General features: G+C 42.8%; 1 protein-coding gene across 2 annotated transcripts in view; it reads left to right on the top strand.

Moving 5' to 3' along the window:
• LOC143299013 (sodium- and chloride-dependent taurine transporter-like) overlaps window positions 1-17,059 on the top strand; it is a 160,138-nt gene extending 143,079 nt beyond the window's left edge. For both annotated transcript variants that reach the window (XM_076612086.1, XM_076612085.1), the window contains one exon: window positions 16,705-17,059. In XM_076612086.1, the coding sequence (XP_076468201.1) occupies window positions 16,705-16,893 (189 nt within the window). In that variant the 3' untranslated portion in view covers window positions 16,894-17,059. The remainder of the gene's footprint in view (window positions 1-16,704) is intronic.
• The last annotated feature ends 8,393 nt before the right edge of the window (window positions 17,060-25,452 follow it).

Genomic DNA, 25,452 nt, shown 5'->3' on the forward strand with positions numbered 1-25,452 from the left:
GAGGTTATGAATATATGCCAGATGATGCACTATGCACTATATATGGCAGCGATAGAAGCAAAATTTTATTGCTAAGTCCGTCACAGCCATGTGTATGTTTTTTTTGTCCAAGGTTGGATATGTATATACCGACCTCATAGACGGTTATTTTGATGGCTGAGCCTGTCTGAACAAAATAATTTTAGACTGGCTGGACATTTATACTGATCTGAGTTTTGTTTCAGACGATTTGTCAAACTTTCCGCGATGGATAGGAAGTGGTTGTTAACGTCTGTTGCTGTGAAACAATCAGATTTCAATGATTTACCAGGAAAGGACTTACTGGTCAGTGCATCGAGACCTTTCCATATGGGTGAAGTATTGTCTGATTCTGACGTCGTTATCCTGTTAAAATATGTCTTTTTGGCCTCATGGACTAAGAACTTCACGTGTTTTCTTTGTTACTTTTAAACGCGGAATATTTTTTTTTTCTTTTTTAAGTTTATCTCTAATTTTGATAGATACTGATATGATGACAGTAATCCAAGGAGGTGTTGATGAATTTCCTACCCGTTTTCTTCTAACTGGGGCATGCTTGTCATAAACAGATAAAAAGATTCTATGAAATGCCGCGACCGCTTCATCTGGATCGTTAGATTCATAAATTTCCTTAAAATTAATGAGTATTCGCTAAGATCATGGAGAAAATCAACTTCGTTAATGTGCTTATACGATCGATATGTAATGGTGAAGTGGGTTCTAGTTCTAGCTGTTGGTATCTTACAGGCAACTGTACACTGTATAGTGAAGTGGTCACTGATATTGGTCTGGTGTACCTGAGCACTTAGACTCTGTCTGGATTATTAACATAGATGTGGTCAATCAGAGTTGAGCTGGATGACGCAACTCGCGTTGCTGATTGTATCACTTTGTGTAAATTAAATAGAGATATGGTAGAATCCCATGCCGGATGAGGTTTTTGAAAATCTATATTAAAGTCACCAAGAATGATAATATCCCTTCCACGTGCAAAATCCTGTACTAATAATGGTATTTGTATAGCGCTAAATCTTGTGCATAAACAAATCAAAGCGCTTTCGCACCAGTCATTCTCACGCAAGCATAACTCTAAAACTGAAAAAAACTAAAAAGACAAGGAAGAGGCAGGGAAGGGAGGCTACTTCGGGAAGAGGTGGGTTTTAAGGCCAGACTTGAAAGAGCTGAGTGTGGAGACTTGACGAAGCGAAAGAGGAAGTTCATTCCAATTGCAAGGTCCAGAGACAGAGAAAGAACGGTGGCCAACAGTCGAGAGTTTGAATCTGGGTATATGTAAGTGGAGTGGATCCGAAGCTGATCGTAGTGAGCGAGATGGAGTGTAGAGGTGAAGGCAGGCACAGAGATAGGAAGGGGCTGATTTGTGAATACATTTGTAGCATAGAGTGCTGATCTTGTACTTTATTCGGTGTGAGACAGGGAGCCAGTGGAGATGTTGCAAAAGAGGAGTGGTGTGCTCAGATCTTTTCTTTCTGAGGACGAGTCGGGCAGCAGAATTTTGTATGCGCTGAAGGGACTGAATGGATGAAGCAGGCAAACCAGACAATAGAGAGTTACAGTAGTCAAGGCGAGAGAGAATGAGAGAAACGACAAGTCTAGATGTTGCGTCACTATAACATTTGAGCAACATGTGACAACTCATCGCCCCTTCACAGGCTCATAACTTTCACAATAATAAACCATGACAAACGTAACAATGAACCACGACGGAGGAAAACAATACATAAAGAGCGACGTAGCGTTGCCCCACGATTAGAACGGAGGCACAACACCTCAAGACGCGCACCAGGCAACTGGAGAAACACTGACGGGACAAGACAAGCCACGGCAGTGTTCTGTAAACGAACAACGGGTGCTACACCGAAACACAGAAATGAAGAATAGTTCCACTGGCGGACATAAAGTCGTTTACAGAGGAAAAAAAAACGAACATCAGCCGCTAAGCGCTGGTTCTACCACCGTCCTCCTCCATGGACTGACTCCCTTCGAGTGAAGCTAGGGACAAACCGGCGAGGAGCATTTGGAGTACTAGAACTCCGCTCACTGCACTCTGTTCATTCAGTTTCCTATATATTTTTTTCCCGTTCAGTTGCACGAGACACTAACAAAACATAGAAAACATGACACAACAACACGATCTCTCTCTACGCTCGAACGCAAGGGGAACACGCACGATGGAAAACATCGTGCACGCGCATAAGAAACACACCCGCCTCTAAAAATAATTCAGCGACCCACCAGCCTCCGCCAAATCCGCTTGTCATGATAGAAGAGGGAATGAGATGGACTCGAACCCCCTCCATAAACGTAAAAGAAAAGAAAAAAATAGCGGAACCATTATGTCGTCCGTGACAATCAATAATCAAATATTGTATGCACTACTTCTGTAGATTATTATTTGAAAAGAGTTCATGTGGGGACCTACAATAAACAACCAACTGGACTATTTAACACATAGCTAGCTAACTTTAATAAAGAACAGTTTGAATTATATAACTTTTTTCCAAAAATTGTTAATATTTGAAACTGGTAACACGTGTCCCGTAATTTCATGAGGCAAAAAAGGTTTCATTACTAAACAGCGGGTTAAAACGTGCTCTACCATTAAACGTCCCTTGCAAATGCATTCAATATTTTCACAATATTTTGTGTATGGGGCATTTAGTAATAACCTCATATCGTCTCCTGGCCTCATTATTTGTTAATTTCCAGTGGATAAACTACCGAGGCAACCATGTATTTGTTTTGTATTGTCCATGTGTTTTGTGTGGCTTATTCAGGATTAAAGAGGCTATGCCAGTCTTTGAATAAAAGCTAATTTGTGTTTGCACATTTCTTCTGTCTTTGCTGCTGTGTGCACATGTCAGATGATTGGTATAAGGACAGGCCCGGCGCTTCCTTTTTGAGGAAGTGTCTGGGTTTGTTCCAATGTACCTTTTATTTACCTGTGTGCTGGCTGAATCGGTAGCGTAAGCATCACTGACTTGAAGTTGTGTACCTTGTGTAATGGAGAGAGTTACCACTCTTTACTATTTGTTAACCTAAATGCCATGCTCTTAACAGCCCTGCCAGTTCTTTTAGCATTTAATAAGGCAGAAGTATTAACTTCTAAAGACATAAAGGAATTTTGCATATTTCTTTCAACAATATTACACATTTCAGATGATGATAAACGAAGAGGAAGTTCAATTGCATTTAAAGCGTTTTTAGCTCCAAGCTTTGCAAGATGATCTGCACGTTCATTAGAGAAAAGCCCACAGTGTGAGGGAATCCAGCACATTTCAATATTAGTTCCTCTCATTTGAATGCAGTGAATCATCATATTTCAAAAATGATGTTGTAATTAATGTTCGTACAACCTGATTTGATAGACTGCAGAACTGATTTTGAATCGACACAAAATAAAACATTAATCAAGTTTAGGGGCAGATCAATTAGATATGTTAATGCCATAAGGACGGCAATTAATTCAGCTGTAAAAATTGAGAAGCCCTTTTCAATATGATGTGACTTTTCAATTTCCAATTGCATATCCAGAACCAGCAAACTGATTTTCTATAACAGAACCGTCTGTAAATATTTTTAAGTGGTGGGGGTATGTTTCAGAGAAGTGTGGTTTGACTCGAGAAGCTAGTATATTGGGATTTTCATCTTTCTTAATGTCACAATATTGAATATCAAAGGCTGCTCCCGTTAATTCCCATAATGGAATTGGTGAAGTGCTCATAATCGGAGCAACATTTTGTGGATCAACATTTGATTGATTAATAGTATCTGACACGTATGTAGAAATAGTTTCTAGATTTCTGTTCTGTTTCGCTCGTTTCGAAAAAGGTTTGTCAGACTGTATATTAATCTCAGTTTTGACAGAATTTTCTGTTGCATTTGCTCTAATTACATATTTTGCCGATGCTAGCTTTCTTAATTCATTAAGAGGTGGTATTCCTGCAGCTCTATACGACTGTAATGTGTTCGTATGAAACGGAACACCTAGGGCCAGCTTTATGGCTTTGCTATCTAGGCTTTGCATTATTTTAAGGAAAGCATTCGGAGCAGAGGAAAATACCCCCTGTCCATACGTCAGTCTAGATCTTACCAGCGCAGTAGCGAGATGAATAAGTGTTTTTGAATCTTGACCCCAAGGCTGTTTACTGGCGATTTTAATAAAAGTTAAGCTTTTCATTGCTTTTGATCTCATGTTTTCTAGATGTTTCTTCCAATTTAGCTTTGGAGTAAAATAAACACCAAGGAATTTGACCTCAGATTTATAGAAGAGTTCTCTTCCATCAAGATAAAAAGTTGGTAATTTTTCGGGGGGCAGCACCATTATTAAAAAGTATCATGTGTATCTTTTCAGTTGAAAACTGCAATCCATTATCTTTAGAAGTTTGCATTTTTTACATGGATGATGTGGGTCTACACTTCAATTAACACTTCTTTTTAAAAAAAATAATAATAATAAAATAAAATTTAAAACAAGGGTGAAGTAAACAGTATTTGCACAAAACACTTCAGAAGAATTCAGGGCAAATGGAAAGAAGAAAAAAAGAGCAAAGTAAAAGAAAAATAGGAAAAGCAAACAAAAAATAAATAAATAAATCAGTCAATGCACACACACACACCCACACAAACAATTTGTTTATATGCAAGTGCTAAGAAAAAAAAGGAATTGCAAGGTCCACACGAAACGATTACGAAGAAGAAAAAAGTCACTGGGTGGAAAACATAGACACACGAAATTGAAAAAACGAACAACAACAAAACCGAACAAACAAACTAATAAAACAAGAACAATCTAAGACTAGAAAAGGAGGGTGGGGGACACGAAACTGAAGTCGGGCAGTTGACACTAGTATGTCACAACGGTCACTCACAGTAAGCCAGGGGAAAAGGAAGTTAGATTTTCCGCAAACAGTGGGTCAGTCAGTACAGTAAAGGAGAGACTGAAGGGTAGAGGCGCTGCATGTGTTGAAGCCAGGGGTTGAAGGGAATAGGGAGGAAGGGAGGGAAAGGCCAAAAGGGGGGAAACATGGGCACTGGCTGGCTGGGTTTGTTACAATGCGCCATGGGTGGTATTGCAAACTGGGGGCCACACATTGTTTGACTGACTGGTATCTGACCACTATTTTTTGACTGATCAGACGAATTTGATTCTTTTTGTTGACCAATCTGACTGTCCTGTTCAGCGTGCTAAGAGCTCGCCGATGGTTCAGACTGGTTCGGCCCGCGCTGTGTCACTTGAGTGTCTTGTGTTCTGGATGGTGGAGGTTGTAGACGGTCGGCCCGGTGACCAGCCATTGTTTCTTGAGCCACGCGGCCCTCGCTAAGTGCCGGGCCTGTTCTGCCGTCACTGAACCGTGAAGGACGGTTTGTGCGGAGAGCGAGAAACTGACTGACTTGGCTTAACCATAGCGACAGACCCCTGGCGGACAGGTGGGCGCGGTCAGTTGTGAAACAAGGCTTCACCATTTTAGAATTTGTGTCTACAAATTTATTTTCGAATAGAAAATTGGCTCCGTTGTCTGCACATACCACATGCAGTTCATTGTTCAGTAGGTTTATGAACCGCAAGGGAGCTGCCAATCTGGGAAGGAGTGCAGACACAGCTATTTTGGCTGATGTGAAAACCCTTTTGAGTTGTGTCAGTAGGTCACTGAAGTCACACTTCAGTGTGTCAGCGGTGTAGTGTTTGTGATTGTCATTACCTCCCACATGCAATACCATCCGCTGTGTCCTCCCGCACTGGGCTGTCTTGGAGAGCAGCAGTGACATCAGTCACTTTAGCCTCCGGCATTGTGCGGACATGAGTGCACCCTGTTCTGTCCAGCCTTTGTCTGTCGATGGACTGGAAGTTCAAATCCCCAATAAGAAAATTGATGTTTTCCTTGGGCGGGAAAACGTAGCTTGTACTTTTGGCAGAGTCAGTTTTCTTGATTTTGAGTTTGTTTTCTGATGTAGGCCTTTCTGTGTTGTCCGTTGTGACAGTACCAGTACCACCTACAGGAGGAGACACTGACTACCTGACAAACATTTGTGATACTTGTGTTCGCCATACAAACATCAACACGCACTTTAGAAGCGGTTGTCTTTGGCTGGGAACTGCTAACAGACGTTTCTGCATTGGACGAATCTTCATGTGGAGTCCCACTACAGTCACTCTTTGATTTCATAATGTGTTTTTGGTGGTCTGAAATACTATTAATTGATCTAGTCTTATCTTTAAGCAGACCGCGAAGGGCATTGCACTCTTCTTGCAGACTGTCAATTTTTTGCTGCATAGTCTGTGTTAATATCTTCAGTTTGTGGTCAATGTGGGATTTAATGTCTGCATCCAGGTCCTTGATGCATGACCTGCACATTGGTTCACTTACAAACTGTAAGCACTGCACACACACGCTGTCATCCGTGTTCACTGAGGCTTTGGTAACAATTGGATCACTGACGTTGGTGGTGTTATTGTCACTGACGTTGGTGGTGTTATTGTCACCTTGGGGTGTCGAGGTTGTCTCTGGATCAATGTCAGTTCCACCTTCGGTTGACGATGACAGCGACGATTGTGACACATATACTGACGGAGATTCAGCGCTGGGTGTGTCTGGAGGCTGGTCAGCAGTGTCCTGTTGTGTGGGGGCAGAGGGGTGGCTGTCCACGCAGGGTGCTGTTGTGCCAGTGTCTGTCTGCTGCACCTCAGAAACCTCAGCATCCTGATGCTGGTCACTGTCAGTCAGGGGGTGGGAGGGACAGTCGGGGGTCCGGAGGTCCTGATGAGTGTCGTCCAGTGGAGAGACAGCACTGACACACACTGGAACAGGTAGGATGTCAGTGCCGTCACCAGATGTAGACATGGGGCTGTCTGCTGTTGAGTTGGTATTGGTGTCACTGACAGCTGGGCTGAGGTCAGTGGGTGTGCCATCAGTGACTGACAGCGAACGTGGACTATTACAAACTTTAGTAGATTCACTGCTTCCCACTGGCAACAATCATGGAGGGAGGACGCTGTGTGTGTTGTCATCAGTCATGGCTGAGTCTGTTTGCTGACGATGGAACACAGTACTTCAAACTCACACCTGATCCATGCGTGACACTGGTTGCCCTGTATCAGACATGAGCCAGCACCTTTTTTCCGTGTTGTCTTTTTAAGAAAGTACAGACTTATAGTTAAACATTTTTCGTCACAATTTCTGTAAATTTGAATAAACGTTTTTGCTAAATTATGCTGAGAAGGCTCAGCACAGTTGAGTGGGACCTGCAAAATGTTGTCTCCATGGTCCCTATCTTCCCATATCACTTTGAAGTTGGAGTCTGTATCGGGATTGTTGAAGTAGCACAATGCAAGTGCATCACGCCACGTCTTCAAAGTTTGTTGTTCAGCACATCGGAACGTGTTTTGCTTGGTGTCCAATGTGTCTTTAAGTACAGGTTTAACAGCCTGTACACTTGGCACTAAGGAGTCCATGACTCATTTGACGTACGGTGGATGACCATGTGAAGGGGAACTTAAAGACGTCTGACGCCCATGACAACGGGAGAGTCGGTCGCAGTTAATCACTCTTGGCCGGCTCAGCGTCCTCCTCAGGCACGCCGAGAAGATTTAGCGAACACTTGGTGTGGTAACACTGAAGTGCTGGAAGAATATAGACGGGTTTCATTTCAGATAAATCAGCTCAGTTAAAGAGTAGTAAGCAAATCTGTGTCAGAAGCGTCAAATAGCTTTTAATGGGGGATTACGGTATGCTGAATCCATTTTTTCCATTTGACATGAGCAATTTTTCGTCATTCATGAGATATAATTATTTTTTTCAAAATGGCGTCCACGCAAACCTGCCACGCAACACCACACGTTGCGCAGTGAAACTATCTTTTTATTCCAAGAATGTCAGTCATTACCAGTAGTTTTCAAGAAAATAAGGATGAATTAGTGTGTGACATGACACTATTTCAATGACAGGTAAGAAACAATGCTGAAAATAGACACGTTTCAGAAAGGTAAGAAACAATGCTAAAAATAGACACGTTTCAGAAAGGTAAGAAACAATGCTAAAAATAGACACGTTTCAGAAACGACAAACGACGGTATGCCTTCAGTCATAATTACACTGATTTGCAGCCTTTCAAATGAAATTGAAAGAAAAAATATTTCAGCTTCATAAGAATAGATTTTTTCAATTGCAGTGGTGTATAAGCAAGCAAAAGCAAACAAACAAACAAAAAAGGATGCTTCAGCTTATGACATTCCTTAATTTTAAAGATCAGTAACGTAAGTGACGATGACGAAAACAGGTTTCCAAACCAGAGCACTTGCTCATACTGTCAGTCACAGTCACATTGATTAACAGATTTTAAAAAGTACAAAAGAAAATAAAATTACAAAACAAAACCATCTATTTCAGATTCATTAGAATGGACCTTATCATTTGCAAGGATAAAAAAATAAAGTTATGTTGTCAATCGATTTAGTATTGGTTTGCAGCATCAAAAATTGAAACAAAAACAAAACAAAACCATTCAAATGAGCTTCATCAGAACTGTCATTTTCGTGTGCAGAGTTCCGTTCAGCTTATTATGTCTCAGCTTTCCGTCAGTTTGTGCTCATATATTCTCATAATTCAACCCTTAAACTGTAGTAGCACAGTGCAATCAGTCACTGAACACCACACCTCAGTCATCCACGTTTGTCTCAGTGATCATTTCTGCAGACGTCTCCGCTTGTTCTGCAGGATGGAACAAGAGCATCACTCTGAAATGGCCATCCCATAGTCCCTGGTGGGGGCAGTTCAGGACGCTGTTTGTCTGCCTGTCGCCATACTGATGTTTTATAGTGTGACCGCTTGATGTAGAAGGACAAGGCAACATGAGCTGGGGGTAGGGTCTCCAACAGGTGGGCCTGAGGGTTGACCTGGCACTGCCCACAGAAACTGTTGCATGAACCTTGTAGACTTTACATGTGAAGGTTTCTGCAGCAGCAGAGGTTTGGTCACTGTTGTCGCCTTTGCCCAGATTTGACAGGAGGTCGTGATTTTCGTTGTAAACATTCCGGCAGGATTTCTTGGTGTGACCAGCCAAGGAAGAAGTGGTGTCAGATCCTGTAAACGAGTGAAAAAGTGGTAAGCTGCCGAGGACATGAGCATCAAACTGAGCCGCCAGTGAGAGAAATGGGATGCATTTCGGTTTTTCGAAGGTGCCAGCCTTCATCCAGATCTGTGGACATGACATGTTTGCAAAGTGGGCCGGCAGAAGCACCAGCACGTCGGTGTCACGAGCAGCAACTACGATGCTGGGTGCTCGGCTCTTGACACAGTGCAGTATTGTGCGTGTGTCAGCTTCCTCATGGCGCCCCTTCAGTTCCTCAGTATTGAGTCCACCTGCTCTTCGTTGCTGAATCCTCCTGCATCAACAATGGTCATGTCTGCAGGTGCCTTTAAGAACAGCTGCTGTAACGGGAATCTCGCCAAGTCGGCTTTGTTTGCTGCATGTGTGAGGAAATTGTCCCATTTCTGAGGGAGAGGCAGATTTCTGTCCTGAATCTCTCTTCTCACAGACACTGCCTTCTTTCCCCGTTTTTTCCTTGTGCTGCTTTTGATGGACAGGTCGTATTATCTGTCAAAAACCATGTCAGTACGACTGAAAGCAGCTCCAATTTGTAGTACTGATGTGACAAAAATGTCAGCAGGTCCCCTAAGTTGTTTGCTTCAGGTGGCTTTCCTAGAGCAAGAACATGCGCCTGCCCACCAACAATAAATAATCCTTCTTCACCAATGTCTGAAGCCTCAAGACTCTGAGGGCAAGGCGTGTCACCAATCAGTGAATCTGACAGGAGGGACTTTTGGCCTGATTGTAGATCGCCGTTCACTTGTGCAAGGGCAGGAGGGAGAGACATCAGCTCATGCTTCAGTATTTCCTCCAGAAGGACATCCCTTCAGTATTTCCTCCAGAAGGACATCCCTTCAGTATTTCCTCCAGATGGACATCCCTCCAGAAGGACATCCCTTCAGTATTTCCTCCAGATGGACATCCCTTCAGTATTTCCTCCAGATGGACATCCCTTCAGTATTTCCTCCAGAAGGACATCCCTTCAGTATTTCCTCCAGATGGACATCCCTCCAGAAGGACATCCCTTCAGTATTTCCTCCAGAAGGACATCCCTTCAGTATTTCCTCCAGAAGGACATCCCTTCAGTATTTCCTCCAGATGGACTTCCCTTCCAGCCCGGAAGGCAGTGATGAGGCGCAGTGTGTCTGAAAGATCATCCTGTCGATGTCAGCCGAAAGCCTTTCTTCTATAACTGTATCAGCTGATCTTGGCCTTTCTAGCGTGCCATCAGCAGGTCATCTTCAGTGTGTGTGTTTTTGTTTTTTTAAGTCCTTTGTGGCAATGCTCTGCAGTTTTTCCTGGTTGGATTGCACTCGTTGTGAGTGAATGCATCGTTTCGTCCAATGCCGTAGACCAGCTTGGTCTCACTGACCAGGTAAGATCTCAGGTTGAAGGAGAAAGCCCACCTGCACAAGGCTGACGTCTTTGTGATGACAGCGATGCCACCACTTTTCTTGCCAATACCATTCAGCCAGTCCTGGCTCTGGTCCAGGTCTACCCGGTTGAACTTATGAGCTGATCTTTTCACATTGAAATTGCCACTCTCAGTCTCTGCCTTCACTGGATCTGGGAGTCGATTCATCTCACTGATGTAGAAGGCGCCCCTTCTGGCATAGCTGGTATGATTATACCTGAAAAAGACTGAAACATCATCTTGAAGGCATGCAGGTGAAGCTGCCACAGGTGGGTTCGATTAAACAACCCGCGCATGTGCTGGAGTCAAGCGCGTTGGGTTACGCTGATGGTCAGGCATCTGCTTGGCAGATGTGGTGTAGCGTATACGGATTTGTCCGAACGCAGTGACGCCTACTTGAGCTACTGATACTGATACTGATAGTGCTGGAGTCACTAAACACCACTGACACCTCCTTGAGATATTGATACTGATACTGCTGAGTCACTAAACACCACTGACGCCTCCTTGAGATACTGAAACTGATACTGATACTGCTGAGTCACTAAACACCACTGACGCCTCCTTGAGATACTGAAACTGATACTGATACTGCTGAGTCACTAAACACCACTGACGCCTCCTTGAGATACTGAAACTGATACTGCTGAGTCACTAAACACCTCTGACGCCTCCTTGAGATACTGAAACTGATACTGATACTGCTGAGTCACTAAACACCACTGACGCCTACTTGAGATACTGATACTGATACTGCTGAGTCACTAAACACCACTGACGCCTACTTGAGATACTGAAACTGATACTGATACTGCTGAGTCACTAAACACCACTGACGCCTACTTGAGATACTGATACTGATAGTGCTGGAGTCAATAAACACCACTGACACCTCCTTGAGATATTGATACTGATACTGCTGAGTCACTAAACACCACTGACGCCTACTTGAGATACTGAAACTGATACTGATAGTGCTGGAGTCACTAAACACCACTGACGCTGACAGTAAAGATACTGATACTGATAGTGCTGGAGTCACTAAACACCACTGACGCTGACAGTAAAGATACTGATACTGATAGTGCTGGAGTCACTAAACACCACTGACGCTGACAGTAAAGATACTGATAGTGCTGGAGTCACTAAACACCACTGATGCTGACAGTAAAGATACTGATAGTGCTGGAGTCACTAAACACCACTGACGCTGACAGTAAAGATACTGATACTGATAGTGCTGGAGTCACTAAACACCACTGACGCTGACAGTAAAGATACTGATAGTGCTGGAGTCACTAAACACCACTGACGCTGACAGTAAAGAGCCGAAGGTGGCGTGGGCAAGTCATTGGGTAACCATGGCAACAGAGGCAAAATACATATTTCAAGGTCCTTTAAGTGGACTTAGCACCCCAAATTTAATCAGTAAAGTAAGTTTTTATCAATACATACACCGACTTGTGTCCTATGAATACCTTTTTGGTCTACCCGTGATCCAGATATCGGTCATGTTTTTGTTGTTGTTTTTTTTTGGCCGAGTTTCCATTGGCAACAGGGGCAAGAACAGCTTGTCAAATGGTTTTAATGGAATCACGGCATCCTTTTCCATAAGAATGTGTTTGACAACTCTGACTCTCCGATGCCCACGGGTGTCTGATTCCCTGATATTGGAACCAGTCTAATATGTCAAACAAATGGACAGCCGACGGTTCATGCAAACACAGCGCACCATGCTTGCAAACGTTGTAGGGGTGTTCTGTAATCTGACTGACATGCGGATCCATTGGTAAAGGGTTTGAAATGTTTTGTGTTTAGCTTATTGTATTGTATTGCATTGTATTGTATTTATTGTATTGTATTGTTGTCAGGAACACAGATCTTTGTTTTATCTTTACTGCAATGTTTTGTGTGTGTTTTCCTCTTTGATTATTTAATGCAGGCTTGTGTTCGTGTACCATGTGACATCATTATGTACTACTTGTGTTGATGCACCATGTGACATCATTATGTATTACTTGTGTTGATGCACCATGTGACAACATTATGTATTACTTGTGTTGATGCACCATGTGACATCATTATGTATTACTTGTGTTGATGCACCATGTGATGTGATGAAAAATGGATAAAAGACGTCAGGAGCGTAATGAATGTAGCCTATACTTAATTAAGGAACGGAAAAAAAGAGAGAATTTTGGGGAAAAAAACCCTCAATGAAGATAGAATTTGATGCAAGTGTTTGAACAAAAAAGTGTCACGATGACCGTTGTTTGAGGGTGGGCGCGTAATACTAATTTATTCGATACTGTTACAGTGAACATCTGTAGTTAACTTTGTACTTCCCGGAGACTGCTGGTGTTGACAACTAATGCGTGAAGTGAACATTGTTGAGCGCTGAGTGTCTGTTTCAAATTCCAGTTTTGATGTATGGAGACAATCTGTGTTTCTGTTTCAGGAGTGTGAAAGGCTGCGTATGAATATGACCTGCTGTGAATGACTAAACTGGAATAAGCCACCCATTCTTTTTAATTGTATTGTATTGTATGGTATTGCATTGTATTACTCCTTTTGTCAGAGATGATTTCTGTGTGAAATTCGAGCTGCTCTCCCCAGGGAGAGCACAGTCGCCACACTGACAGTGCCACCCATTTTTTGTATTTTTTCTGCCTGCAATTTGTTTTCCTATCGAAAATATGCTGTTGGTATCTGCCAGTAGCCCTTTAAAAGATATTTTTGTACAAAGTACCGGGCCTTTGCCAGCTCACTGAGAAGCCCTTCAACATCAGGGATCGCTTCAGCATTAAAATCAGTCACTTTGTTCGGCGCAATGCAGAACCAGACTGAACTACCATGCTTTGGAACCAGCAACACAGGTGCAATGTATGGTGAAGAAGAAGGTTCAGTTCTGTCCAAATCCATTTTGAGTTTTCCTGTGGAACCAGCACCACACTGTATGGTGAAGAAGAAGGTTCAATTATGCTCATGTGTGCGCGCTCGCGCTCGCGCGCGCGCGCGCGCGCGCGCGTGTGTGTGTGTGTGTGTGTGTGTGTGATGTACCTTTTTTGTACAGTGAATGATGTGTGGGTGGTGAATCGTTTTTCCATTTTTATTATTATACCTTTGAAATGTTACACATGTTTTTACTGTAAAGCGCGGTGAGCTTGCTCTTGAAAGCAGGGAACCGCGCTATGTAAGTCTCCATGTTATTATTATGTCATTATTTATTTTATTACGTTCTTCAGAGAAGAGAACTGGGACCCTGTCACCTGGTTAAGTGGCCGTGCCTTGATGTTGCGGTCTGCACAGTGTGTGTACTTCTTTGCACTGGAAAAAAAAATTCTGTGCAGTCTCCTATCCAGTCATGGATCTGTTTTAGAGGTTAAAAGAGGTACTGGAAACATTCCTGTCTGTATCGGAAACACTTTGTCCTGATAATATTTTGGTCCGAGAGGAGTTGGTCGGAAGAAGAGTTCAAACGGAAAAACCCTGTGCTTTCGGGAGTTCCCGGAAGCAAAGCCACTGGCCGGATTCCAATGATCCCAGTCTGACAATTTTGAATAAATGTTTCAGTCGCCGTTTTCCATCTGAAGTGGTGAAAGATGAGATGGTGAAACACCAAGGGATGGCAACGTGGGGTGGGTAATAGATTCGAACCTTGTTTCATCGTTACTTCGTGCTGACATTGCACCGATGGGACAAAAGTTCCACCGTGACCACGATTCCCAGTACCTGCTGGTTAGTTGTCATGTCACCCTGACCTCCACGATTCCCAGTAACTCCTGGTTAATTGTCATGTCACCCTTACCTCCACGATTCCCAGTAACTCCTGGTTAGTTGTCATGTCACCCTTACCTCCACGATTCCCAGTAACTCCTGGTTAATTGTCATGTCACCCTTACCTCCACGATTCCAAGTACCTGCTGGTTAGTTGTCATGTCACCCTGACCTCCACGATTCCCAGTAACTCCTGGTTAGTTCTCATGTCACCCTGACCTCCACGATTCCCAGTAATTCCTGGTTAGTTGTCATGTCACCCTGACCTCCACGATTCCCAGTAATTCCTGGTTAGTTGTCATGTCACCCTGACCTCCACGATTCCCAGTAATTCCTGGTTAGTTGTCATGTCACCCTTACCTCCACGGTTCCCAGTACCTGCTGGTTAGTTGTCATGTCACCCTGACCTCCACGATTCACAGTAATTCCTGCTTAGTTGTCATGTCACCCTGACCTCCACGATTCCCAGTAACTCCTGGTTAGTTGTCATGTCACCCTGACCTCCACGATTCCCAGTACCTGCTGGTTAGTTGTCATGTCACCCTGACCTCCACGATTCCCAGCAATTCTTGGTTAATTGTCATGTCACGCTGACCTCGACGATTCCCAGTAACTCCTGGTTAGTTGTCATGTTACACCGACCTCCACGATTCCCAGTAACTCCTGGTTAGTTGTCATGTCACCCTGACCTCCACGATTCCCAGTAAATCCTGGTTAGTTGTCATGTCACCCTGACCTCCACGATTCCCAGTACCTGCTGGTTAGTTGTCATGTCACGCTTACCTCCACCATTCACAGTAATTCCTGCTTAGTTGTCATGTCACCCTGACCTCCACGATTCACAGTAATTCCTGCTTAGTTGTCATGTCACCCTGACCTCCACGATTCACAGTAATTCCTGCTTAGTTGTCATGTCACCCTGACCTCCACGATTCCCAGTACCTGCTGGTTAGTTGTTATGTCACCCTGACCTCCACGGTTCCCAGTAACTCCTGGTTAGTTGTCATGTCACCCTGACCTCCACGATTCCCAGTAACTCCTGGTTAGTTGTCATGTCACCCTGACCTCCACGATTCCCAGTACCTGCTGGTTAGTTGTCATGTCACCCTGACCTCCACGATACCCAGTAACTCCTGGTTAGTTGTCATGTGACCCTGACCTCCACGATTCCCAGTTTCTGCAGGTTAGTTGTCATGTCACCCTGACCTCCACGATTCCCAGCAATTCTTGGTTAGTTGTCATGTCACCCTGACCTCCACGATTCACAGTAACTCCTGGTTAATTGTCATGTCACGCTGACCTCGACGATTCCCAGTAACTCCTGGTTAGTTGTCATGTCACCCTGACCTCCACGATTCCCAGTAACTCCTGGTTAGTTGTCATGTCACGCTGACCTCGACGATTCCCAGTAACTCCTGGTTAGTTGTCATGTCACCCTGACCTCCACGGTTCCCAGTAACTCCTGGTTAGTTGTCATGTCACCCTGACCTCCACGATTCCCAGTAAATCCTGGTTAGTTGTCATGTCACCCTGACCTCCACGATTCCCAGTAACTCCTGGTTAGTTGTCATGTCACCCTGACCTCCACGATTCCCAGTAACTCCTGGTTAATTGTCATGTCACCCTGACCTCCACGGTTCCCAGTACCTGCTGGTTAGTTGTCATGTCACCCTGACCTCCACGATTCCCAGTAATTCCTGGTTAGTTGTCATGTCACCCTGACCTCCACGATTCCCAGTACCTGCTGGTTAATTGTCATGTCACCCTGACCTCCACGATTCACAGTAATTCCTGCTTAGTTGTCATGTCACCCTGACCTCCACGATTCCCAGTAATTCCTGGTTAATTGTCATGTCACCTCGACCTCCACAATTCCCAGTAATTCCTGGTTAGTTCTCATGTCACCCTGACCTCCACAATTCCCAGTAATTCCTGGTTAGTTCTCATGTCACCCTGACCTCCACGATTCACAGTAATTCCTGGTTAGTTCTCATGTCACCCTGACCTCCACGATTCACAGTAATTCCTGGTTAATTATCAAGGGTCAAATCTGCCACTGTATTTTCATTACACATGTAAGTATTATACCTCTGTAACAAGGGGTGGACACATGAATATCGGCAGTGCTGCATTTCTGATAAGGACATACAGCTCTCATGCTTATGCATCTCATGCATCCGCATTTCTGACAAGAAACTTCTTCAGTAGAGGATCTGTCTCCGCGATTTGAGATTTCACCGCGAGTCCAAAAACCACCGCGATCTCCGTTTCCATCATGGTTAGACACACACACACACACACACACACACACACACACACACACACACACACACACATTCAGTGGTCACAAGGAAAGCAAAGACAGTGGAGAATGTGTGGACTGTGTGCAGCGGATCAAAGAGCTGACCAAGCCCCGCCTTCATCGTCACCAGGTCCGGTCCACAGAGGACCTCTCCAAGATCGTCCTCCTCGACACACACTCTCAATTCCTCAAGGGAGACAACGGCACTGTCGGCATGGATTCCCTGCCCCTTGGCTGTGAGGGGGTGAAGGGAGAGGAGGAGAACCACTTTGTGTAACACTGTCAGCACGGAATGCATCCCCTCTCCCCGCCTCGCCCCCCCCCCTCCCCCGCCCCCCCACCTACCCATCCCTCTCCCTCTCCCTGCCCCTTGGCTGTGAGGAGGTGAAGGGGGAGGAGGAGAACCACTTTGTGTAACACTGTCAGCACGGAATGCATCCCCTCTCCCCGCCTCGCCCCCCCCCCCTCCCCCGCCCCCCCCCCCCCCCCCCCCCACCTACCCATCCCTCTCCCTGCCCCTTGGCTGTGAGGAGGTGAAGGGGGAGGAGGAGAACCACTTTGTGTAACACTGTCAGCACGGAATACCCCCTCCCCCTCCCTTTTCCCCCTCTCCTTCCCAATTGGCTGTGAGGGGGTGAAGGAGGAGGAGGACCAGTGTCTCAGTCATATGAACAACTTTATGTCCAACATCTTGGTCATATTAACGACTTCAAGCACAGTATTTTGGTCATGATAATTGACAATTTTATGCACAATATTAGGGTCCTATTACAATTTTATGGCCAATATCTGTATTTGTATTTTTGTAATTGTATTTCTTTTTATCACAACAGATTTCTCTATGTGAAATTTGGGTTGTTTTCCCCAGGGAGAGCGCGTCGCTACACTACAGCGCCACCCATTAAAAAAAATTATTTGTTTTTCCTATCAAAGTGGATTTTTCTACAGATTTTTGCCAAGAACAACCCTTTTGTTGCCGTGGATTCTTTTATGTGCGCTAAGTGCACACTGCATACAGGACCTCGGTTTATCGTCCAATCTGAATGACTAGCGTGCAGACCACCACTCAAGGTCTAGTGGAGGGAGAGAAAATATCGGCAGCTGAGCCAGGATTCGAACCATCGCGCTCAGATTCTCTCGCTTCCTAGGCGGACGCATTACCCCTAGGCCATCACTCTTGGTAATATTGTCAAATTTATGCCCAATATCTGGATCATAATAAGAACGTTATGCTCAATAAAAGGGTAGCATTGCAAATTAATGCCCAATGTCTAGGTCATAATAAGAACTTTATATTAACAACTTAATGCTCATTATTGGGTCATATTTACAACTTTATGCCCAATATCTAGATTGTAATAACTTTATGTTCAATATATGGGTCATACAAACAATTTGTGGCCCAAAATATGAGTCATATCAACAGTCTGTACCTTAATGTCTGGGTCATGATTACAACTATGTGTCCAGTGTCTTGTCATGTTGATAACTAATAGCTTCGTATCCAATATCTGGTAATATTAACAGCTTTGCATCCATTACGTGGTTGTATCAATAACTAATAGCATTTTGCCAAATATCCGGTAATATTTACAGCTTTGTGTCCATTACCTGGTAATACTGACAGCTTTGTGTCCACTACCTGGTTGTATCAACAATTAACAGCTTTGTGTCCAATACCTGGTAACACAAACAGCTTTGTGTCCATTACCTGGTTGTATCAACAATTAACAGCTTTGTGTCCATTACCTGGTAACACAAACAGCTTTGTGTCCATTACCTGGTTGTATCAACAATTAACAGCTTTGTGTCCATTACCTGGTAACACAAATAGCGTTGTGTCCATTACCTGGTTGTATCAACAATTAACAGCTTTGTGTCCATTATCTGGTAACACAAACAGCTTTGTGTCCATTACCTGGTTGTATCAACAATTAACAGCTTTGTGTCCATTACCTGGTAACACAAACAGCTTTGTGTCCATTACCTGGTTGTATCAACAATTAACAGCTTTGTGTCCAATACCTGGTAACACAAACAGCTTTGTGTCCATTACCTGGTTGTATCAACAATTAACAGCTTTGTGTCCAATACCTGGTTGTATCAACAATTAACAGCTTTGTGTCCAATACCTGGTAACACAAACAGCTTTGTGCCCATTACCTGGTTGTATCAACAATTAACAGCTTTGTGTCCAATACCTGGTAACACAAACAGCTTTGTGCCCATTACCTGGTTGTATCAACAATTAACAGCTTTGTGTCCAATACCTGGTAACACAAACAGCTTTGTGCCCATTACCTGGTTGTATCAACAATTAACAGCTTTGTGTCCAATACCTGGTAACACAAACAGCTTTGTGTCCATTACCTAGTTGTATCAATAATTAACAGCTTTGTGTCCAATACCTGGTAATACTGACAGCTTTGTGTCCATTACCTGGTAATACTGACAGCTTTGTGTCAATTACCTGGTTGTATCAACAATTAACAGCTTTGTGTCCAATACCTGGTAACACAAACAGCTTTGTGTCTATTACCTGGTAATACTGACAGCTTTGTGTCCATTACCTGGTAATACTGACAGCTTTGTGTCCATTACCTGGTTGTATCAACAATTAACAGCTTTGTGTCCAATACCTGGTAACACAAACAGCTTTGTGTCCATTACCTGGTTGTATCAACAATTAACAGCTTTGTGTCCAATACCTGGTAACACAAACAGCTTTGTGTCCATTACCTGGTTGTATCAATAATTAACAGCTTTGTGTCCAATACCTGGTAACACAAACAGCTTTGTGTCCATTACCTGGTTGTATCAATAATTAACAGCTTTGTGTCCAATACCTGGTAATACTGACAGCTGAGTGCCCATTAAATGGTAATACTGACAGCTGTGTGGTCATTACCTGGTAATACTGACAGCTGTGTGCCCATTACCGAGTAATACTGACAGCTTTGTGCCATTTACCTGGTAATACTGACAGCTATGTGCCCATTACATGGTAATACTGACAGCTTTGTGCCCATTACACGGTAATACTGACAGCTGTGTGCAAATTCCTTGGTAATACTGACAGCTGTGTGCCCATTACCGGGTAATACTGACAGCTATGTGTCCATCACCTGGTAATACTGACAGCTTTGTGCCCATTACATGGTAATACTGACAGCTGTGTGCCCATTACCGGGTAATACTGACAGCTGTGTGCCCATTACCGGGTAATACTGACAGCTGTGTGCCCATTACCTGGTAATACTGACAGCTGTGTCCCCATTACCGGGTAATACTGACAGCTGTGTGCCCATTACCGGGTAATACTGACAGCTGTGTCCCCATTACCGGGTAATACTGACAGCTGTGTGCCCATTACCGGGTAATACTGACAGCTGTGTCCCCATTACCGGGTAATACTGACAGCTGTGTGCCCATTACCTGGTAATACTGACAGCTGTGTCCCCATTACCGGGTAATACTGACAGCTGTGTGCCCATTACCGGGTAATACTGACAGCTGTGTCCCCATTACCGGGTAATACTGACAGCTGTGTCCCCATTACCGGGTAATACTGACAGCTGTGTGCCCATTACCGGGTAATACTGACAGCTGTGTCCCCATTACCGGGTAATACTGACAGCTGTGTGCCCATTACCTGGTAATACTGACAGCTGTGTCCCCATTACCGGGTAATACTGACAGCTGTGTGCCCATTACCGGGTAATACTGACAGCTGTGTCCCCATTACCGGGTAATACTGACAGCTGTGTCCCCATTACCGGGTAATACTGACAGCTGTGTGCCCATTACCGGGTAATACTGACAGCTGTGTCCCCATTACCGGGTAATACTGACAGCTGTGTGCCCATTACCGGGTAATACTGACCGCTGTGTGGTCATCCCCTCCTTTCCCCTTTCTCTGTTCTCGTCAGTGTTGTCCTCATCACGTGATCACTGTGCACAGTAATGTCGACAAGGGGCTTTCCCTCCCTCTCAGTGTTGTCGCCACGAACACACTCTGTTGTAAATGCTTTACTCATTTTTTCTACTTGAATTTTGTATTTTTGAAGCAAATTTACGCCAGGAATGAGTTACTTGAAACAAAATATGCACATGTCTTTAAAGGCTTGAAATTATGTCATGTTGTGGCATGTCCTTAGCCACACTTTCTAGTCTGATGTGCACAGGTAGTGAGTACATAGGATGTTTTGTTGGGAGTGAGGATGTTAGGTCAGTGTGTGGGTGGTGGGTATGGAGGTTGTTAGGTCAGTGTGTGGGTGGTGGGTATGGAGGTTGTTAGATCAGAGTGTGGGTGGTGGGTATGGAGGATGTTAGGTCCGTGTGTGTAGGTGGTGGGTATGGAGATTGTTAGGTCAGTGTGTGGGTGGTGGGTATGGAGGATGTTAGGTCAGTGTGTGGGTGGTGGGTATGGAGGATGTTAGGTCAGTGTGTGGGTGGTGGGTATGGAGGATGTTGGGTCAGTGTGTGGGTGGTGGGTATGGAGGATGTTGGGTCAGTGTGTGGGTGGTGGGTATGGAGGCTGTTGGGTCAGTGTGTGGGTGGTGGGTATGGAGGATGTTAGGTCAGAGTGTGGGTGGTGGGTATGGAGGATGTTGGGTCAGTGTGTGGGTGGTGGGTATGGAGGTTGTTAGATCAGAGTGTGGGTGGTGGGTATGGAGGATGTTGGGTCAGTGTGTGGGTGGTGGGTATGGAGGATGTTGGGTCAGTGTGTGGGTGGTGGGTATGGAGGCTGTTGGGTCAGTGTGTGGGTGGTGGGTATGGAGGATGTTGGAATGTAGCGCACCACTGAATCTGACTTGATTTTGATTTTGTTGTTGTTTTTCCAGTTCGTTATTTGACAGAGGAATCTATCCTGAAATCTGGACCGAATCTCTTTTTCTACCACTGTATGACAGGGGCGATGTGAACAATCCGAATAATTATAGCGAAAATTATGGGTCTTTCTTGGGTTGCAGTTTCCTGCGATAGTGTTCATATATTTGCATTGAAAAAGTTTATTGGAGTTTACCAATAAAGCGCCCAACGATTTGATTTACTGTGAGACAAAAGGTATCCGGTCCATGTCGATTCCACTGTGAGATGTATTCGCAATTGGTTGAAACTAACACAAATGGGAGACTCAAGGTTGTCGAGAAAAAGCGTAAGCATGCTATATGATTTAGACTCTCGGTTCAATTTTGAGTTGAATTTCGTGAACTGGGGTTTTGGTTGCAGCAAGTGGATCGCCGACATAAATGATTCATTAGCACACTCCGAACAGCACCGACTGATCGTAGATGGTGAGAATGGCCGTTATCTTGTTTGTGATAGCGATCAGTTTGAGATTTACAAACAGCTCATTTCTGTGCATTTTATTCCTACTTTTTAAAAATATTAATGAAAATAGATAAGCATTTAAAGTATGTGACAGTCAGGTTCAGATTAGGGATTTACGACATATTTCTTCATCATTATCGTCATCAAAAGTTCAATGTCTCTGATCTTATTTGTCCCTTATGCAGACGTAATGAAGAAACTGAGCTTTATTTTGTGTTGTGTTGCTGTGCATTCAATGACCCGGGCCGTTAGTTAATTCCAAAAAAAATGTTATAGGCACCCAACTTTTTTTTCGACTTGTCATGCTTATGTCATGAAGTATCGGCACTATCATAGTTTGCTATTTACTTATATAAAGTATTTAAATTTCACGGTGTCTTATGTAGTTGACTATCATTAGTTGTGTACTGTACAATTTCCGTTTATGATTAGCTGTTTTACTATTGCCATTTGTAAAATTTTGTTTTGGGATGCTTGGTCACTGTACAATCTTTATGAGGGGCCATGTTCTTTACTGGATAAATTATCTGTATCCGTATCTCTCGCTCTCTGTCTGTCTCTGTCTCTCTCTCTGTCTCTGTCTCTGTCTCTCTGTCTGTCTGTCTTTCACTGCCTTCGTCTGTCTGTCCGTCTGTCAGTCTAACTCTCTCTCCCTCCACCCCCCGCACCCCTTCCCTTTGACACTGACCCTGTATCCACCTATGACCATGTCGTGTTGTGAACTGCTGTAGTATCCATGATTTATAATGTTCATAATTATTCTTTTGATACAGTTATGTTATTTTTTTTATTATTCCTTGTTATTCTTTCATATTTCTCTATGCAGTTATGTGATTAAAAACACATTCTTGTTGGTTTTCCCAGATCTTCTTTCATATTTCTCAGCACAGTGCTTTTCTTTCTTGTTATTAACTCACTTGTGTAAACGGTTGTCTGTGTGTGTGTGTGTGTGTGCCTGTGTGTGTGTCTGTGTGTCCGTGGTAAACTTTAACATTGACATTTTCTCTGCAAATACTTTGTCAGTTGACACCAAATTAGGCATAAAAATAGGAAGAATTCAGTTCTTTCCAGTCATCTTGTTTAAAACAATATTGCACCTCTGGGATGGGCACAAAAAACAAAAACAAAAAAGCCTAATTATATGCAAACTGCATTTACTGTTATATGTATATTTTTTGTATTCTCTAAACTTGGCACTTTGATCTGATATTCTGACCCAACAACAAGAGCAGTCATTATTATCATTTTTTGTTCAAACAGGAACTTCTTTTGCTAAGCATGGAAGTTTTATTTATTTTGCAAACGTTTTGGTGCAGATACTAAAAAAAGGGAAATTACTCTGTAATTAATGCTAGGGGACTTAATTTACTTTAAACTGATCTTTCTCATCTTAAACATTACATTTTGAAATTATACTCAATACATAAAAAGCTTGTGAGTTTTACTCTCAGTGTACAGGACTTTCACTATGTTCATTCGCCCAAGTGGTCTTTTTCGGAAAATACTAAAATCAGTACGACGAGTGGACTTTACAGATCTGTTGGCTGAGCCTTGAAGGTCATGGGCAAAAATCACTTGCGTGCACATATTTATACACATTCAAAGCGCATGCTCATATTCTTCGCGAACGCGAACGACGCCATTTTGTTTCAAGTTGTTGACCTGCCCGTTCAATCCTATATTCAATGGACAATACACGATAACATGTGATGGAAAGTTGGAGAAGGAGACTGTTAAATATTTATTCAGAGAAAGATTTGTGAACGCCTCATCACGTACTGGATTATGGCCCAAACTGCCATAAAAATATCCACAGAATCAGTCGGAATTCACAGTTAAAAATTGTAAACCATGCGAGTTAATACCCTTGAACTGATCACGATGAAACGAAAAAATTTCCAGTCTTGACTTTTCTCAAAATGAAGTCCTTTTCACTTCTTACGACGTTTAGAAGTACTTGTACTTGGCTCTACATGTCATTAGTTTAACAAAATACGAAATTTTCATTCAACTTTAAAACTATAAAACTAGAATGAACATAAAAGAGAAATTGAATCGACCGTGTTGTACTACATTCCCGGCGGTTGTAACTAAACTTGTACATCTATCTAGATCTAGTGAAAACGGCTAAATGTTGCAGTGTGATTGCGGCTATAGCCATTAAAAAGAATTTTTTTATTGCCCTTAAAGATTTTTTGAATGCTCAAGATATACCAGAATAATATGATTTAAACAGCGTTCTCACTGCGAATACCGCAATTGATTTATCGCCCTTTAAAAAAGTATGTTCAAATGTTAAATTTTAGAACGTCAGTTAAGGAGCCACGATAGTGTGATGGATAAGGCAGTTTCTTCTCACCCGAACACGCGGGATTCGAATCTGGTTAGGACTTCTTTTTTTTTTCTTTTTTCTTTTTAACGCGAACCTTTATTTTAACAAAATTAATACAGAACACATTTTAACGATAAGATTTTTTTAAAGTGTATCACAAGTGAGTCCTGAAGGTCTTGCCTCTTGTTTTGTGATCTTCTTTCATATTTCTCTAGACAGTCATGTGTTGTTGGTGTTTGTTTTTCTACTTATTTCTGATTTTCGTTCATTTTTCTCTACACAGTCATATGTTGTAATTTTTGAATGGTTTGCTTACTCTGTTATTTTCAGAAAATAAATTTCAGTCAATCATTCATTCCCTCTCGTTCTGTTGACGAGTTCTGTACCTGTATCTATCTGTCTGTCTGTCTGTCCCTCTGTTTATCCAGATAACAGGTTTTTCAAAACGTTTTTAAAATGTTTACATCTATAGATGTTTTATAAATGTCTAATATTCCCTAAAAAAAAAACGTTTATAAAACAACTTTAGGCTACGTCTTATACTTTACCTACATATAATGCCAAAAGCAAAGTTGATATAGCTAAAATAGCATTTTTGCTTGCAAAGTGTGCCTACGCTTTAAGGAAACATGTAGCATGGACAATCTGTAGGTTAAAAGAAGACCACATATGAAGCACAATGTTGTGGTTCCCTCTTCCACACACATTAAAAGTCTTCACAACACCATTAGTCATTTCCATATTTATTTATTTATTTAATAATAATAATAATACATAGTTTTTCTATGGCGCAATATCCAGCACCAATGCTGCTCAAAGCGCCTTACATCATAGTTGACTATAAACATGCCTCAAAAAAAACATATCAACCGCTATGTGACAATGGAAAACATCCAGTGTGTTCATATGAATGCAAAAGCGCACTAAAGATTATAAAAGCTATGAAGTAAATACGGCTTAGATTTTTTTTTTAAATGCATTTCATAGAAAACACACACACAGACATATATATATATATGTATGTATATATATATATATATATGTCCCTCCCTAACAGACACACATACACAATTACATTAAATATCAACTGCACTAAAAACAGAATTGCATAAGCATTAATATATTTCTTATTTTCTAACATAGAATTCTGTTCGGACATACTAACATGCC

The sequence above is a fragment of the Babylonia areolata genome, chromosome 24 (genome assembly GCF_041734735.1).
Source record: "Babylonia areolata isolate BAREFJ2019XMU chromosome 24, ASM4173473v1, whole genome shotgun sequence".
Lineage (NCBI taxonomy): Eukaryota > Metazoa > Mollusca > Gastropoda > Neogastropoda > Buccinidae > Babylonia > Babylonia areolata.